General features: G+C 52.9%; 1 protein-coding gene across 2 annotated transcripts; it reads left to right on the top strand.

The window, feature by feature from the left end:
* Positions 1–96: 96 nt before the first annotated feature.
* On the top strand, positions 97–15,728 carry EFTUD2 (elongation factor Tu GTP binding domain containing 2). 2 transcript variants are annotated; one of them, XM_042836848.1, is made up of 28 exons: positions 97–172; positions 475–620; positions 863–1,028; positions 1,195–1,273; positions 2,490–2,565; positions 2,835–2,900; positions 3,102–3,137; positions 4,046–4,136; positions 4,429–4,511; positions 4,960–5,126; positions 5,706–5,830; positions 7,437–7,500; positions 7,878–7,968; positions 8,409–8,544; positions 8,819–8,946; positions 9,454–9,647; positions 10,004–10,115; positions 10,319–10,459; positions 10,671–10,772; positions 11,000–11,082; positions 12,108–12,194; positions 12,467–12,593; positions 13,002–13,089; positions 13,283–13,401; positions 13,875–13,969; positions 14,212–14,365; positions 14,948–15,055; positions 15,155–15,728. In XM_042836848.1, exons 2-28 carry the CDS (start codon positions 516–518, stop codon positions 15,248–15,250), a joined length of 2,919 nt encoding a protein of 972 aa, XP_042692782.1. In that variant the 5' UTR covers positions 97–172; positions 475–515; the 3' UTR covers positions 15,251–15,728. The 2 variants fall into 2 exon arrangements, with proteins under 2 accessions (XP_042692782.1, XP_042692783.1); XM_042836849.1 differs by having other exon boundaries at positions 120–172; positions 515–620.
* Positions 15,729–18,048: the final 2,320 nt, after the last annotated feature.

The following is an 18,048-nucleotide window of genomic DNA, read 5'->3' as shown; positions in this document are numbered from 1 at the left end:
CGCCGCGCGCCGCCCGAAGGACCCGGCGGGGCTGCCCGCGTCGTGCCTGAAGAACGGCGGCGCCGCTGCCGCCCAGCGCGGGACGGGCGCCCAGGGCAGCCTCGGTCCTTCCGCTGCGCCGTCGGCGGCGCCAACGGCCGAGAGAGCGGGGAGAGCGCGGCGGGGATCCGGGGTGAGGGGTGCGGGAAAAGGGCGGGGAACGTGGTGTGAGGCCGGGAACTGAGGGCCGGGGCCTGGGGCTTAGGGCTTAGGATCCGCGTTAGGGGAGGGTCCTGAATGTGCGGCCTTTTCTGGAACTGAAGTGGGGTGTCTCCGAGGCAGGATGTGCGCGTGGGGCTGGCTGTGACTCTGGGGCACGAGCTGGGTGTAGGACTGGTCCTGCATCCGAGGCCTGTTATGGGCTGTGGAGATGAGGCTGGATCTGGATCTTGGTCTGGTCCTGGGGCTGGAATTGAGGCTGAGTTGTGGTTCCAGGGTTCTGCTCCCAGCTCTGATCCCATCGCTTCACCCCCAGCATGGACACTGACCTGTACGACGAGTTTGGGAACTACATCGGGCCGGAGCTGGACTCTGATGATGAGGACGATGAGCTGGGCCGGGAGTCCAAGGAGCTGGACGAGGTGGGTGCACGGCCTTGGCAGGGCTGTGCTGAGCAGCATGGCCACACACAGTAGGAGTTAAACGTGGCCTGCCCCGTGCCTGGCTCCCGTTGTGGGGAAAGCTGTCAAGGGTGGAGGGTGCCCTTTGTGCTGTCAGTTTCCTGACTCCTGATTTATGACACCGAGGCTTTACCTCCAGCCACAGTTAAGGTTTCCAAAGCACTTTGGTGCTGGCAGCAGCTCAGTGTGAGTGTTGGTTGCAGCTCGAGGATGATGACGATGACGATGATATGGGGGACCACGATGAGGACCACCCTGGGATGGAGGTGGTGCTGCACGAGGACAAGAAGTACTACCCCACTGCCGAGGAGGTCTATGGGCCTGAAGTGGAGACCATAGTGCAGGAGGAGGACACGCAGCCTCTCACTGGTGAGTGGCGTTAAGTCGTCTTGTTTGGTCCTCCCGTAAAAAGAGAAAGGAATCTGTCAATTTAAAGCTGTGTTCCTGATCTGCAGAAAATCCCCACGCAGTATTTGGGGGTGCTGGGTTCAGGTCACCCATAACAGTGTTTTATTGTTCTTTCCTTTGTTTTCAGAGCCTATTATTAAACCCGTGAAAACCAAAAAGTTCTCGTTGATGGAACAGACGTTACCGGTCACCGTCTATGAGATGGAGTAAGTAATTTGCGGAGTTGGAAGCGTGTGCTTTGGTTCAGGCCATCTGTGCTGCAATTTCCTTGCTTCTCATTGCTTACAGGCAAGGTGGGGAGGCAGAGGGGAGTGCTGTATGGAGGCGGGAGCCCACAGGGGGCACTGGGTTTGTTTCTTACTAACAGCAGCCATATAAGCGAGTGCAGCTGGCTCCCAGAGTTTGAACAAAAAAGAAGAGGAGGAAAGCACGAGGCCAACCATTTTACAGCTATTTTGCCTTTCTTGTAGGCAACATGGTGCATTTCCTACTATTTTTCTGATGCCTTTATACTCTGCTCACTTCATCAGTAATTAATTCTTACTCCTGCTCTTCCTTGATGTAAATGCTTAAGATGGGGCCATGCAGAAGTCCCGGTGGGACTTAACCAGAAACCTGCAAGCTTGCTATTGATTTCACATTTAGCCTTGATTTAAGACCGATAGGCAAGCTTTTAATTTGTATTCTCATTGATTTTTGTGCTTTTTAAGCTCTTAATCAAAATGTTGTATGCTAGAAAGTCTGCTTCATAAGTGAAAACTAAAGTATTTTTAAGAAGGAGATTATTTGACTGGGCTTACTATCTGCAAATCCATAATAATTGATTCTTGTTTGATAGCTTTCCTTTATTTTGAGGAGTAGCTGCTGATTTAGGTTCTCAGTTCCATTTTGGCTGGGACCTCTGCAGAGGTGACCGGCTCTTCACTCCTCAGCTCGTTGCTGGTTCAAAAAAGATTTAAATTCTATTACTGTTTCCTCCAGTGCCTGGGAGCATCAGTGTTTTAAGACCTGAAAGTCAGAATTAAGACCTGAAAGTCAGAATTAATAGTCTGCAGCACCCCGTGGCCACCTTTTAAAAGTGTGTGGGGTGTTGTTATCCACCTCTCTGGTTTAGTTGACTACCTGCCACCATTGGAGCGGAAGCGTTTCCTCATCTGAGCTGCTCTAATCCTGTCTAGAAGAGAAGAAAGGCGTTCAGAGTATTTAATCTCTTGCAGTTTTACCAACTCCGTCTCCTCCCACCCACTGCCATCTGTCCAGGATTCCAACTCTCTTGTCCTCCCCATCTGCAGAGTGGGATTCTTCCTCCGCAGGGCACGAAAGTTTGGAGAGGATTCAGAGGGCCCTCGGGTGGAAAGCGGTGCCTGCTTTTCTTAGACACAGCAGAAGCCTCCAACAGTCTTTTGTGCTTCATCCCTCCAGTTTCCTGGCAGATCTGATGGACAACTCTGAGCTGATTCGGAATGTGACTCTGTGTGGGCACCTTCACCACGGCAAGGTAGTGTGAATATCCCACGTGCGCTGGGTAGCAGTAATGATCTCTCCGTTCCTTTCTTTGGCTGCTGCTCTTTTGACCCCCTGATCCCCGCAGCAGCGTTCTCTCCCGCTCCCGTTGCTCTGCAGTTATTTGTGGCCTTTCTTTCTGTCATGTGGAAGTATTTCTGTAGCCCCTTTTCTGTGTGCCCCGTGGGAGGGGTGGGATTCTGCTGCTGTTTATCTCTCGGAACGAAGTCGCATCTCTTTTCCCCGCGGTTTGGTGTTTTTCAGACTTGTTTTGTTGACTGCCTGATAGAGCAGACGCACCCCGAAATCAGGAAGCGCTACGACCAGGATGTGAGTGAGCTCTGGGTGTCTTCCTGCCTTGGAACGTGTGGGGAAAGTGTGGTTCTGTGGTTAGAATGAGGGACTGGAAAACCGGAGAGCAGTCCTGATTCCAGCTGTGTCACTTGCCGTGCTAACAGCGTGCAAAGAGCTGTCATGTTGTGCTGTTCAGTGCAAAACCATGATATTCTGATTCCTGTTTTGTCTTTGCAGCTTTGCTATACTGATATATTGTTCACAGAGCAGGAGGTAAGTGAGCCTTGTAGGACAAACTGCTTTCACCCAGCTGCCTCACGCTTTACTCACAATTACTTACAGTTCCTTCTTCTTCTTTCATCTCATCATCTTTTGTGCCTTCTGCAGTTTGATTATTTTCTTTATCAAGAAAATGATCTTCTCTAGTTTTGCCAGATCCCTTGTCCAACTGTTTCCCATCTACTGCAGCCCTCACCTCCATGTATGATTTTACTTATCTACCTCTGTGATGCTGAAAATCCACACAGCATTATTGTGACACACAGGCAGCCCATTAATCTGTAGCAGTAATATCACGACATAGGGGAAAACCAATTATTTTATTTTATTTTATTTTTTGAGGGGAAAGAGGTGGAAGGGATTTAGAGCAGTGGTGGAGGAGGAGAAAAACTGTAATTTCAAATGCACATCTTTCTGCTAGGCTTCCTGTGATGGGAAATTGTAACTGAGTGCTGTGATTGCGTGTTGGCATTGGATGGGGATTTTATCCAGTCCTTCGCACTGAATGCTGCCATGACCAGAGCAGTCCTGGGGAGCTTCTCTTTTTCTTCAGCTTACTGCTGTGCTTTGCACTCTGTGTGATTGAATCTTAAGTGCTGAGGTGTAACTCAATAGCAGAGGAATGAAAACACAGAAAAATGCACATCTTCTGTCTCTGGCATTTGTATTTCCTTAGCTGTAATCAGACTTGGGTTGCTTGGCCCTATAGTGGTAGCTGGCCAGTCTGCACCAGCATGGAAGGAGCAGCTGGGCTGCACAGCAGTGATCTGAGTGCAGGATGTTGGGCTGGAGGGATGTTTGCTTCCCTCAGTCCTTCTGATGAATTCTTCCTTCTTCATCTTTTATCTGGGAATTTTTCACTTCATTCCTTTAACTGGTAATCCTGCTTTGCTGTGTTTCAGAGGGGAGTGGGGATCAAGAGCACACCAGTGACCATTGTTCTGCCAGACACCAAAGGAAAGTCTTTTCTCTTCAACATCATTGACACCCCAGGTATAATCCTGCAAATCCTGTTTTGGGGTGCATGTAGCTGGAGGCAGCTGGGTGTGTAAAGCAGACGTATGAGCACGTGTTCCTTCCTCTTTGGCCCTCTGGGTAGTGCTGTTGATGGGAGCAGATCGATGTGTGGTAGGAAACTGAGGCCAAATTTTAGGGGGAGGGCATCTGTGTGTTCTGCCTTGCTGGGTGTCAGTGACCCGAGCCGAGGGGCAGCCCCAGACCTGCACTCAGGTTTGAGATTGCTCTCGTTCTCACTTTTCTCCCCGTTTTTGTTTGTTTTCTGAAGGTCACGTCAATTTCTCTGACGAGGTGACGGCTGGCCTTCGTATTTCGGATGGCGTCGTGCTTTTCATCGATGCAGCCGAGGGGGTGAGTGTCAGCTTCTCCTGGGCATCAATTCTGAGCTCGCACCAGAGCCTGGACCCTGCTTTATCATGGAGGGGATGGGCTCAGCTTGAGTGCTGAAGGGTTTTTGGAGGACACTTTGAGAAACTGCCGAAGCGGGGACTCGGCCTTCCCGCTTCTGTTTCCAGGTCTGATGTGATGTGTGTGACCTGTGGGCTCATATCTGATTTATTTGTATCTCCACTGTATGTAAAATTGAGCAGGTTATTTATACCAGTGATGTCTGAGGGGTAGGACTCGAGCAGTTCGGTTGGGTTAGCACCTACTTTAAATTTCAGGACGATCGCTGACGGTTCAGCTGAGGCTTTCCTACAGGCTGCAGCCCTGTGTGTAAGGGTCACTGCCTGGCATGCCCTACATAGCATTTTGAGGAGGGCTTTTGCTAGGGGTGTTGGTGCTCATTTCCCTGCAGGTGATGCTGAACACGGAGAGGCTGATCAAGCACGCGGTGCAGGAGCGGCTGGCAGTGACTGTGTGCATCAACAAAATCGACCGCCTGATCCTGGAGCTGAAGTTGCCCCCTACAGATGCTTACTACAAACTCCGACACATTGTGGATGAAGTTAATGGTCTGATCAGGTAGGGATGGGGGGTGGGTGGGTGGGTTTGTGGGTGGATAGGTGCTGCCAGAGCAGTTGGCAGCAGCAGAGGAATCCCCACACAGGAGCTTTTGCAGCCCATTGATTGCACACCACCTCGGTGAGCACACTTCATGCCTGTGTGCACATGTGAGCTCAGCCATGCACACAGGCACACACAGCCACGTGTGCACAGGCATCCCCACACAAGGGTGCACCTCCACACTTGTGGAGGGGAAACTGAGGCACAGAGCAGCTCCAACCCCATCCCACAGCCCCACCACCGCCTGCTCTCTCTCTTCCCCAAATCCCCAGTCCTCCCTGATGAGCTCCAGGCCAGCAGCAGGGCCGTGCCCAGCCCTGTGTCCCAGCACCCCACAACACTGATTGCTCCCCACACTGCTGCAGCCCCTCCACCCCCTCTCGCCGCCCACTTTCTAATGATCCAGGCAGTGTAAACTGCCTGCCTTTCACCTGCTGCTGTTTGGTGTGGGAAATAAATGTAAACGTCCTCCTTGGTTCATAACACTGATTTATGTTGTTTTTTTTCCCCTTGTCTCCAAAACCTGTCTCCTCTCAGCATGTATTCCACCGACGAGAACCTCGTCCTGTCTCCCCTTCTGGGGAACGTGTGTTTCTCCAGCTCACAGTACAGCATCTGCTTCACGCTGGGATCTTTTGCAAAGATTTATGCAGACACATATGGTGAGGATTATCCAGAAACCTTGCATGCTTTAACATCTCATTTCCTAACCTTTTTGTTGAGGCTTTCCAAGCTGTTCTGCTTCAGCATTCACCGTGTATCTATGTGGTCAGTTTATGCACTCTTGAACTTCAGGAAATTGAGAGGTACTGCAGATCTGAGCCCCAAGTGACTTTATTATAGTCTCGTAGACTGCAGACTGTTTATGAAGGTCTTTCCATGCTGGTAAAAAGCAAAAATAGAGTTCAAACTTGGTTTTAGGTAAATAGTTTCTCCTGATAAATATTCCTGGAGTCAGGAGTTGACGTTTTATGTACACCCTTAATCAGAAGAAGCAGCTGGTTCTGTGGCAGTTGAAGACAAGCGTGCGCCTTGCACTCCGTGTATCCAGACAGCTCAGCAGTGAAGCTGTTAAGCTCTGCCTGCCTTTTCCCAGAAGAATCTGAGTCTGAGGTTCAGCTGCAGCCAGGCAGAGCTCAGCCCATGAGGTTTTGCACTTTTGCCCTTCGATCTTTTTTAAGAAACGGTCTTTTTCTGCCTTTGATTTAATTTTCTGTTCCCCAGGTGCCCCCTTGAGGCAATCTGCCTCTTGTGAAAGGGGGCCTTTTGCTTGCATTGCTCGCGTTAGTCAGCGATCCAGCCGAGTTCTGAAGTTCCGCGGTGGGGAATTTGGGGTGATCTGTAGGAAGGAAGGATGCTGTAGATCAGCTCTTGCAAAGAACTTGGCCTGAGGGAGGACGAAGTTGTAGAGGTCAAAGACCGCTGTTTCAGGGCTGCTGCGCGCCTCCGTCAGTTTGGAGCAATAAATGAGCTCCCTGGGCACCACGGAATTGACGCAGGACGGGGCCCAGCTTTTGGAGGCTGATAAAGCATTCAGCACAGCTGGTGGGAGCTGTCGTCCATGAGCTGAACTGAGTCAGTACCGTTCGGCAGTGGTCACCAGGGATTTTGTGTGCAGCCACCACCCTTCCAGTAACGTGAGTTATGGTGGTTTAACTGTCAGAACCGCAGCCGCTCTGACATTTCTTATGCTTTCACATCTGCCCACAGCAAAAGCTTGTTTGGAAACAGCTGTAAATTATCACTGCTGTCTTGTTATTTGTAAATCCACCATGACAGCCAAGTACCGTTCCTTCAGCACTTGGGTACTTGGAGAAGCACTTAATGCATCAGCTGAAACAAGAACCTGGAGGTGTTCAGCAAGGCAGAAAACGCTGCGAGGAGCCGGCAGGGTGTCAGCCATCCCAGCACCTTCGCAGTCGGGTTGGGAAAATGAGGCAGGTGGAGCTGGGTTCCTGCAGAGCAGAGTCTGACTCCTCTCAGCTGGAACCTCGTGTGTGATCAGGACAGCTGAAACGTTCCTGAGAGGGAAATGTGCAAACGCACGGCGCTCCTGGGGGCTGCTGGTGCAGTCCTCACAGGGCTGTTTTCTGGCCACTTCTCTGCCCGACCTGCCCAGCTCTGGATTTAATCAGTTACTCCAAATGGTACCAAGTGTTCACTCACCAGCGTTGCATCAAAACCTCAGGGTTGCTTTAAAAAGCAAAAATCAGATTTCCAAAATGAGAGAAATGCTGAGTGTCTCTTATTCTTGCTTCTTCCTTTTAGGAGATATCAATTATCAGGAGTTTGCAAAGCGGCTTTGGGGCGACATCTACTTCAACCCGAAAACGTAAGAGGCCTGTTGAGGTGTCTGTTACTTTATATTGCTGGTTTTTTGGTTTTTTTTTTTCCTCTCCCTTCCATGTAAACTGTGGGCTTGGTGACCACCTGAGGTCCCTTCCAGCCTGGGCTGCCCTGTGATCTTGTGATGGGGAGAAAGGTTGGGTCAGGCCTCCTGTTTGATGTGATTCTGTGTTCTCCTGAATCCCAGATGGGAGCAGGGCGCTCTGCTGACCTTTGTTTGGAGTAGGAGTGACTCCGTTATCCACGAGCGCTTCCCAGGGGGGTTGGGAGCAGTAGGCAGCTGGAGAAGAGCAGTGGCTGTGTGTGCTGTGCCAGGTGCTCGTGGTGTGCTCCCTCCTCCCCGCTCTTTTTGTCTCCCAACAGGCGGAAGTTCACTAAGAAGGCCCCAACCAGCAGCTCCCAGCGCAGCTTCGTGGAGTTCATTCTTGAGCCCCTCTACAAGATCTTGGCTCAGGTCCGTGGCAGTTTGTTATCCTGCAGCTCCAGACGTGAGCATGCAAGGACTGGGCACTAGGTGGTGGTATGTCTGGTGCCTGTGGGACTTCACACGTTTCTGGGTTTGAGCATGCATAGAAGTGATGGGCATCTCCTTACAGCTGTTTCTTGCATGTGTAGCCCTATGCCTGTACAGTTAGAACTGCTTTTGCTCTTCGTAAGGTGCTATGATATGGGCCAAGTGATAAAACGAGCCACCCAGCCTGTTTTGGGTGAGCTCTGTGTGAGCAAGGCAGGAGCTGAGAGCAATACCTGTTTATAGGTATAATATATAATATTATATTATAATAATATATTATATTATAACATAATATAGATAAGTTGGGGTCTTCAGCTGCACCTGGGAGCCTGGGGCTTGGGAACCTGCAGCAGTGCTGACTGGTGCCTGTCGTCCTGCAGGTGGTGGGGGATGTGGACACGACTCTGCCTCGGACTCTGGATGAACTTGGCATCCACCTGACCAAAGAGGAATTGAAGTTGAACATTCGACCGCTCTTACGACTTGTCTGCAAGAAGTTCTTTGGGGAGTTTACAGGTAAATCCTTCTCTGCCACTGTTCCCAGTCGCTTACCCTCACGTGGACGGTTTAAGGGCTGTAATGCAGACATGGAGTGTCAGCTTGCACAGATTCCTCTCATAGCTTTGCTTTTCCGTGTATAAAAGACAAACTGTTTCCTCAAAGAACAGCTTGAGACACTGCTCACATTTTCCCCATTGCTGTGGGCGCACTGCGTTGGGATTTATGTTGTGCTTATTGGGGTACGTGTCTTTCTTCTACCCTGCTTAATCATGATGTGTTACTTTTGCAGGCTTTGTGGACATGTGTGTGCAGCATATTCCCTCCCCAAAGGTGGGAGCCAAGACGAAAATCGAACACACCTACACCGGCGGCGTTGACTCCGATCTCGGGGAGGCCATGAGTGAATGTGACCCTGATGTAAGGAAGCCCTTTTGTTTTGTTCCGAGCATCCGAAATGTGCCACATACACCCTCCTTTCACTGCCTTGACAGAGCAGCTGCCTCCTAGACAGCCATCTGCACAGATTTGACTTCCAGCACTCTGAAACCTCTCATCCGATACTGAAACAGATCTCTTCACTCTGAGAAACTTTGGTGCCTGTCAGGGCAGCCCTTGGGAGAGATTACTGTTTGACAGTGTTCAGAACAAGAGTCTGGGTCAGGACTTCAGAGCATGTGGGCGCTGCGGGGTGATTCTGTGTCCTTTTGCTGCCTTTTGTCCCTTTTCCATGAAGTTTTATTCACTCTCCAAGCTCGGAGAAAACTGGCCTGTGTGATGCTGATAACAATAACCCCATATGGGCAAGTCATAAGAAGTATTTCTAAGTTCTGTCTTTTAAACCCATTTGTATCTATAGGTCCTAGCAGGTCTGGGTCAGTTGTTTAGCTGTCTACTGAAAGCGGTTTCTTTCTTTTCCATGGGAAGGGCCCGCTGATGTGTCACACAACAAAAATGTACAGCACAGACGACGGTGTTCAGTTCCATGCCTTTGGCAGAGTGCTCAGTGGTACCATCCATGCTGGGCAGCCTGTGAAGGTCCTGGGAGAGAACTACACCTTGGAGGATGAGGAGGATTCCCAGATCTGCACCGTTGGGCGCCTCTGGATCTCAGTTGCGAGGTAGGAAAAGCTCTGACAAAGTGTCAGTTTTGGAGAGAAGTCACTGGAAGTCATTGCTGTCAGGGATAGGGAGGAGCACAGTGCTGTTAGGGGCCTGAAGCTGCAGAAATGAAAGAGAGTAGATTTTAGTTCAGATATAAGGAAGAATTTCTGTAGTGTGAGGGTGGCTAAATGCTGGAACAGGCTGCCTAAAGAGATTGTGGGTGCCCCATCCCTGGAAGCATTCAGTCAGATTGCATGGGACCTTGACCAACCTGATCTGGTGGGAGATCTTGGCTTCTGGTGAGGAAATGGTCGTTACAAACCCTTTCTAACTCAAACTGTCTTATGGTTCTGTCATCCTCCCCTCCTTTTAGGTATCACATTGAGGTTAACCGTGTTCCTGCTGGCAACTGGGTGCTGATAGAAGGAGTGGACCAGCCCATTGTGAAGACTGCAACTGTCACGGAGCCTAGAGGCAATGAGGAGGTACTGTGGGTAGCTGCTGTCACTCAGCCTTGCAGGGACTCAGTGTTGGAATGTGTCTTAAAAGCTCGGGTGGTGAGGTTACATAAACTCTGCCTGCAAAGAGCCTGGGCACAAGAGCCACCCATGGAAGAGCTGCTCAAACGCTCCGTCAGACCCCACTGTCCTTCTGTGATGCAAAACTTTTTGTCCTCACCTGATTTCAGGCTCAGATCTTCCGGCCTTTGAAGTTCAACACAACATCTGTCATCAAAATAGCAGTAGAGCCAGTCAACCCCTCCGAGCTCCCCAAAATGTTGGATGGTCTCCGCAAAGTCAACAAGAGCTACCCATCGCTCACTACAAAGGTATTTCTGGTATTTGTGTGTTGGCTGTTCTCAGCTGGTGCTGTGGGATACCTCGTAGGCTGATCTTAAAAACAAGTTAGCTTAACTGTGGGATGTTTTGTTTGTTCTGGCTTTTTTAATGCTGATAAATCCTGATGTTTATGTAGGGCGCTGCGAGACAAGGGCCTGTGAACAATAATGCTGTTAGCTGAACCCTTCTCTTGTTTTTCAGGTGGAAGAGTCTGGAGAACACGTGATCCTGGGAACTGGGGAGCTCTACCTGGATTGCGTGATGCATGATCTGAGGAAGATGTATTCTGAGATTGATATCAAGGTGAGGAGCTGAGGGGGGGGTTTCCCAGCTGGGGAAAGGCTTTGTCCTTCAAACTCAGAAGGATGGGAAAACAAACTTTGCACAGTGTACAGGGTGACTGTCTGCCTCTGGTTCCTCCCCAGCGTGCTGAGGTTGTTGCAATAAGTGCCCTGTGGCCCCTGTTGTAGAGAGGCTTCTGTGTCAGCCTAAATAACACAGAGCCCGCTACAAACCTGCTGTTATTCCAGGTCGCCGATCCAGTCGTGACGTTCTGTGAGACGGTGGTGGAAACGTCCTCCCTGAAGTGCTTTGCTGAGACTCCCAATAAGAAGTAAGAGCCCAGGGCACCTCTGGGGAGCAGGCAGTGGGGGCAGGCAGTGGAGGTGTTCTCAGAGGGAGCCGTTCCCAGACAAGTGGCAGCCTTCCATCTGCTGAACCCCCAGTAGCACACTGAGTCCCACAGATGTTTGTGTGTTCTCTGTGAGCTCTCAGAATGGAGGGAATAAAGAGAGATCCATGTTCTCCTTTCCTTTAACTGAATTTCACACCCTCTCAGCAGTTTTCTGTTGTTTCCAAGACTGGGAGGTGTATTGGGATCGTAGAGCAGGTGCCGAAGAGCCCATTACTGCCTTCAGTAACTCCACAAACTTTGTGAAAAGTTTCATCTTATCCATTCTTAATCTTGAAATTAATGTACTCCTTTCTGGTGTCTTGCAACCCATTCTGGTGTCTTGCAACCTAGTCTTGTCTTCGTGCTCCAGCAAGGTGTTATGAGATAGGCACGAAAGAGGGAGGCCTGGTACAGAACACAGGCTGAAAAAGCAGAATGAAAGTACAGCATGTTTTAACGCTGAGTTTTCATGCAAGTCATGATCTGTCATACATTGCAGATAGTTTTCCTGTATTCCACTGTGCTTTCTGGTTCTTCTTGCCATCTTTTTACTGATACACCGTGGCTTGAAGTCTTGTTTTTGGGAACAGACAGGTTTTGCTCTTTGGACTGTCTTAGAGGTGCAGGACAGGTGGAGTGACGTGCTCTAGGGCCAGAGTTCCCATGCGAATGAGGTTCTCCAAGGCAACATCCCTTGTGTCTGACACTTCCTTCTGCAGCCAGTGTGAGCTCTGGACATCTGGCAGGGATGGGGCACTGCTGTCCCTTAGCAGTCTGCTGCTAGAGATGGGCAGACTTGGGAGAGCAGTTGTTAGCAGCGTGGGCTGTCTTTACAAGCACAGCAGTAATGCTGAAAGACATGGATGGCTTCATCTCTCTGGCTGTGCTGCACAGTCCCCGAGGTCCTGCCAATTACTCCCATTTCCGTCATTCTGTGGACTAATTGCAACTGTCTCTCTTCTGAGGAACAAGATCACGATGATTGCCGAGCCTCTGGAGAAGGGACTCGCGGAGGACATTGAAAATGAAGTGGTGCAAATAACGTGGAACAGGTATGGACAATTGGGGGAGAGCGGGAATCCTTTCAGAGGGAAATAATTGGGAAAGTGGGGAGTGCTGGGATCTGCGAGTATCAGGCAGCAGCTCCCAGGCAGAGATCCTGGGTGCACCATTAATACCAGGGAGTCTGGGAGCGTCCTGCCCCAGCAAACAGTTTGCTCCATGTAAAGAGCTGAGACCGTTTTTGAGTGGAACAGGTTTATGAACGTGTTGTGAGTGCAGATCAGACGCTGGTTTCTTAAACTTTCTTCTGTTCTTCCATCAGAAAGAAGCTGGGTGAATTCTTCCAGACCAAATATGACTGGGATTTGCTGGCTGCCCGTTCCATCTGGGCCTTTGGGCCGGATGCCACTGGCCCAAACATCCTGGTAGATGATACTCTGCCCTCAGAGGTGAGAAACAGGGTTACCTTTGAGTGAAACGTTTATTCTCCTCTGTCCAGAGGTGGCAGTTCCCTCCAGGTCCTGCAGCAGGGTCCTACCAATAGGAGTTTTTGTTGGTCTGTCATATCTCAGATGTATTGAGCTTCCTCCGCCATGCTCATTGCATAGCTGGTAAACTGCCTGCTGTTTTTCAGTCTACAGTTTGGGCCAGCATTCTCAGAACTGGCAACTGAACAGCCTGTCTTTAAGGGTTACCAAAATAGGCACTTTCAATTTATGAGTATAGATGTCAAACTCTGAAGATGATGATTCTGGGGGGTGCAGGAGGACATGGCTGCTCATCTAATAACCAACTTTTAAACACTGGGATCTGTCTGTTCCTGCCTCGTGAGGAACGTTTGCTCTCTCTGTCTGTAGGTGGACAAGGCACTGCTGGGCTCCGTGAAGGACAGCATTGTGCAGGGATTTCAGTGGGGGACCAGGGAAGGGCCTCTCTGCGATGAATGTAAGTAGAACCTGTGTAGAAGTGGGGCTGATGAACGACCAAATTCAAATATCTGCTGGGGGGTGTCAGTGGCTGAACTTTCTCTGATGGCTCTGTCTCTTCTGCGACCCTTGTGCTGAGAGTCTTTGGGGATACAAGGCTGGTGCTGGTAGGGCAAAGGACATCTGCTGAGGTGCTGTTGTTTCTTCCTCAGTGATCCGCAATGTGAAGTTTAAGATCCTGGATGCAGTGATTGCTCAGGAACCCTTGCACAGAGGTGGAGGACAGATCATCCCGACGGCACGCAGGGTGGTGTACTCAGCTTTCCTGATGGTGAGCGTTGCACTGGGCATGACAAAAGCTGAGCCTCGTGCAGTGCTGGCTCCTGTGGTGGCTCAGAGGCTCAATGAGCGCAGTTGTGCGTGTGCTGCGGTGTCTGCCACGAGGATGGTGTGACCTAAACTGCCTCGTGAATGTTTGCAGTGCCCTTCCAGGCTGGCATGCAGGTTTTGCAAGTGGTCACGTTCCAGCCTGGCTGGAATCCTGCCTGCATCCGCTCTGTCTCATGCTGTGCAAGTGTTAGACTTGCTGGGGAAGGTGCAAATGTGAGAGAGGGAACACAATGTGGGCAGGAGGAGAAAAGCACAGAACTCCTTTGTTGGGGTTGGTTTGGGCACGCAGTGGGCAGCAGGAACCCTCTGATCCCCACTTGGGTGCTGCTTGAGCAGTTTGACAGCTTCTGATCCTTTGTGTGCTGCAGGTTGCACTGCTGCAGGCTCATCTGCTGTGTCCCTTTCTGCCCCCAGGCCACTCCTCGTCTGATGGAGCCCTACTACTTTGTGGAGGTGCAGGCCCCAGCTGACTGCGTGTCGGCCGTGTACACAGTGCTGGCACGGCGCAGGTGAGCTGCCATCACCTGAGCAGAGCAAAGCAGCAGCTGGGATCTGGGTGGTAGAGACCTCTGCAGTCCTTTTTGGGGGGGGGGGCTGATGTGGAAGTGAGGGGAGAGGGTGAAGTCTGTCCCCTGTGCTGTGCGGGGAGGGGATGTCCAGCACTTGGCTTTGTGCCTGGTTCTGTTGGAGCGTCGGAGAGGAGAAATAAAAGGGGGCATGTAGGAAAAGGAATGTTTTGACTTTCTGGCAGAGGCCACGTGACGCAGGACGCTCCGATCCCGGGCTCCCCTCTGTACACCATCAAAGCCTTCATCCCTGCCATTGATTCCTTTGGTTTTGAGACAGACCTGAGGACCCACACGCAGGGGCAGGCGTTCTCACTGTCTGTCTTCCACCACTGGCAGGTGAGTCTTGCTGGGAAGGAGGGGATGGCAGATGAGGCTGTGCTTTGTGCAGCAGCTTACACAGGGCAGGCTAAGCATCCTCAGGATCTCCAGTGTGGGCGTTTGGAGCTGGTGGAGGCTTTGTGCACCTTCACAGCCATGAAGCGTCTGCCAGAAGCTCAAGGCTTTGCTCCATGTTACCCAGTGTTTCCCCTGTTAGGAGTGCTGAGTGCTGCTCACTGAGCTCAAGGATCTCTCAGTGCCTGAGAAGGCATGCTGTGCTGGGTGCTGTTTGGGTGCAGTGAGCTCTGGAGCTCGGGGAGCACAGGGCTTGGACTTGTTGGAGTGCTGTGATTGCCACCCTTCAGCTTTGTCTCTCAAGGAAAGCTTTTTGGTCACACTCCATTAGTGACTTCCTACAGGATCAGTCACAGGTGGCAATGTGGCTGTTTCTCCCTGCCTGGAGAACAGATGCCACGCTGGGGCTTTGTGACACCCAAAGGTGTCACACCTGGGGTGTCTGCGGGGCAAGGCACTGGAGCCTTTGCAGCTCAGGCTCTCCTGGAGCTCCCAGCATTGCTCTCAGCTGCGGTCTTATTGCAGATTGTGCCTGGTGACCCTTTGGACAAAAGCATCGTCATCCGCCCCCTGGAGCCCCAGCCAGCCCCGCATCTGGCCAGAGAGTTCATGATCAAGACCCGGCGCAGGAAGGTAAGCCTGCAGGGCACCAGGATCCGTGGGATCTCTGCCAGGATGGCTGTATGGCTGCTGGCATGCAGAGGAATAACACAGATTTGGGTTACTCTACAGGGCTTGAGCGAGGATGTGAGCATCAGCAAGTTCTTCGACGATCCCATGTTGCTGGAGCTGGCCAAGCAAGACGTCGTTCTCAACTACCCCATGTGAATGCATCTCTGCTGAGCCCAGGGAGCCCAGTGAGCCCAGCACATCCCCACCCCTCAGATCCTCAGATCCCACTTGTATGGCTGGAGAAACCTCTCGGGGTGTTTGTGCACCGTGCGCTCAGCGCCTGCCCCACGCACAGTACAGCCTGGGCCACCGATGCTTTGTGTGTTGTCAGAGCTCTGTGTGCAGCGAGGAGGTTCTCCCTTTAGATCTGCTCTCTGCAGGCACACAGATGTGGTCTGGGCTGCAACGCGTCAGCTTGAGCTGAATGTTTGGGCTCCTGGGTTGTAAGGCTGCTGGGTCAACTCTGCTTTTGGCAGTGCTGCCCATGGTTGCTCTGCTTTCCTCTGGGGCAGGCGCAGTGCTGAGGGCAGGGGCTGTTCCTACCAACCTCCCCAGGAAAAGGGGCAAGTCTGGATTTTAGCCTTTTTTTGTACATGTTTTTGGAACCCTGGTAAACATTGAATACAAACTTCCACCCGGAGCTCAGTCTGATCCTTTTGGCAGATGGGAGAGGGGACAGTGCCCTGGTCGCCCCCACCGCAGTGCTGCTTTCTGTCTTTGTCACTGTGTCCCAGCCAGGACAAGTCATGCAGGCACTCCTGCATTAAGCTTTTCTTCTTTCTTGCTAGGCTTTGGCCCACTGCTGTGTTTTCAGAGGCTCCAGAAGGCTCAGCCCCATTGCAGCAAAGGCTTTGTCCCTGGAGGGTGGGGGGGGACATCCATCATCCTTCCAGCACAGCTCTGCCCCCAGATCTGTGCTCTAGGCCTGGGTGTCAGCTCTGGGGGGCTGTGCTGTTCCCTAGGGGCAGACCCCTAAGTATCTCCCCTCCTCACCACCCACCCCATCTCTCTGCACACCCCAGTGGGTGCAGGACGGGGCGGCAGCGTGGGAAGCGGTCAGTTCTCACACAGGATGCTCCCAGTGGGATCGCAGCTGGAAAACACTGACCTGCAACAGCCGGCCCCAGATGCGGGGTGGAAATTTTCCACAGATGCAGTCATTCCATGTGAATGGGGAATGTGTGCGGGATGGGGGGGGGCTGGAATTCCTCCCTGTCTGCCCGGCCATGGGGCGGTGCAGCGGTAAACTGAGGCACGGCAGCATGGGGAGCTGGGAGCGGGGCTCTGTGCGTTGCCAGAGTTCAGCAGGGCTCGGCAGGGGGGCAGCAGGAACACGGGGCACGCAGTAGGAGCAGTGGGGCCCCTCTGCAGTTGGAGCAGCAGCTGGGGTGGGGCCTCGCGTTGGCCCCATTAGTGCAGCACTGACAGCCCCAGTGGGGTCCTGAACAACGGGGTGAGCCCCATCCCAATGTTTTCTGAAAACATCTCGATGTTCCTGACCCCAACCTGTCCCCACATCTGTTTCCAGTGTCCATGTGCCCGTGTTCCTGTCTCGATGTCCCTGTTCTGATCCCATTCCCAGTGTCCCTGTCCCCATCCTGTCCGTGCCATCCCCATGTCCTTGTCCTCACATCCCCGTCCTCATCCTATTCCTAGTGTCCCCCTATCCCCTCCCATTCCCCCTGTTCCCATCCCAGTCCCCACGTCCCCCTATCCCCCATGTCCCTATATCCCCACCCCATTCCCTATGTCCCCCTATCCCCCATGTCCCTATATCCCCACCCCATTCCCCATATCCCCATTCCCTGTCCCCATCCCCTTCCTCATGTCCCAGTCCCCCTATCCCCATCCCATTCCACATATCCCCATTCCCTGTTCCATGTCCCCTATCCCTCATGTCCCCCCATCCCCTCCCATTTCCCCTGTTGCCATCCCAGTCCCCATGTCCCCCTATACCCCATGTCCCTATATCCCCGCCCCATTCCCCTATCCCCATCCTGTGTCCCCATATCCCCATCCCTTGTCACCATGCCATTCCTCATGTCCCAGTCCCCCTATCCCACTGTCCCTATCCCCATCCCATTCCCAATGTCCCCATCCCATTCCACATATCCCCATTCCCTGTTCCATGTCCCCTGTCCCTCATGTCCCCCTATCCCTTCCCATTCCCCCTGTTCCTATCCCAGTCCCCATGTCCCCTATCCCCCATGTCCCCCTATTCCCATCCCATTCCCCATGTCCCCACCCCACGTCCCCCGTGTCCCCATATCCCTCATGTCCCCTATCCCCACCCCATTCCCGATGTCCCCCTATCCCCTCCCATTCCCCCCGTTCTCACTCTATTCCCCATGTCCCCCTACCCCCCACCCCATGTCCCCTATCCCTCATGTCCCCTATCCCCGTTCCCTCGCCCCCCACCTCCATCACCCCGCAGCCCCACAGCAGCACAACGCAGTCGGGTGGGTTTTGGGGGCGCTGTGCGCATGCGCCGCCCCGCGCCCCCCGCCCGAGCCGCGCTGAGGGCGGCGGCGGCCATGAGGGGCGAGGAGGGGGCCGCGGGGCCGCGGGGGGCGGCGCGGGGCCGGGGGTGACGAGGGGTCCCCGCCGCGCCAGCACCGCCCGCACCGTGCGGGGTTCCGTGCGGGGTTCCGTGCTCCCACGCGGCCCAAAGCCCGCCGTGGGGCCGCAGCCCGGCGCGGACCCCGCAGCCCCTGCGGGCGCTGAAGGCCGCGGTGCGGCGCGGTGTCACCGGCAGCGAGCGGAACGGCCGCGGTGCCCGCGTCAGGTGAGCGCCTGAGGTCCCGCGCCGGGCAGCCTCTGTGCGACGGCCGGGGTGCTGGGTGGAGGAAGCCGTAGGAATTTATGGGGCAGCTAGGCTGCCAGACCAACGGTGGCCCCCACAGCCAGCTGTAGGATGCTAGGGGTTGGTTGGCTCTCCGTAGCCAGCTGTGGGA

The sequence above is a fragment of the Centrocercus urophasianus genome, unplaced genomic scaffold, assembly GCF_019232065.1.
Source record: "Centrocercus urophasianus isolate 14NV4802_14NV808 unplaced genomic scaffold, USGS_Curo_1.0 seq_64, whole genome shotgun sequence".
Lineage (NCBI taxonomy): Eukaryota > Metazoa > Chordata > Aves > Galliformes > Phasianidae > Centrocercus > Centrocercus urophasianus.
This window is presented reverse-complemented; position numbering and strand designations above follow the sequence as displayed.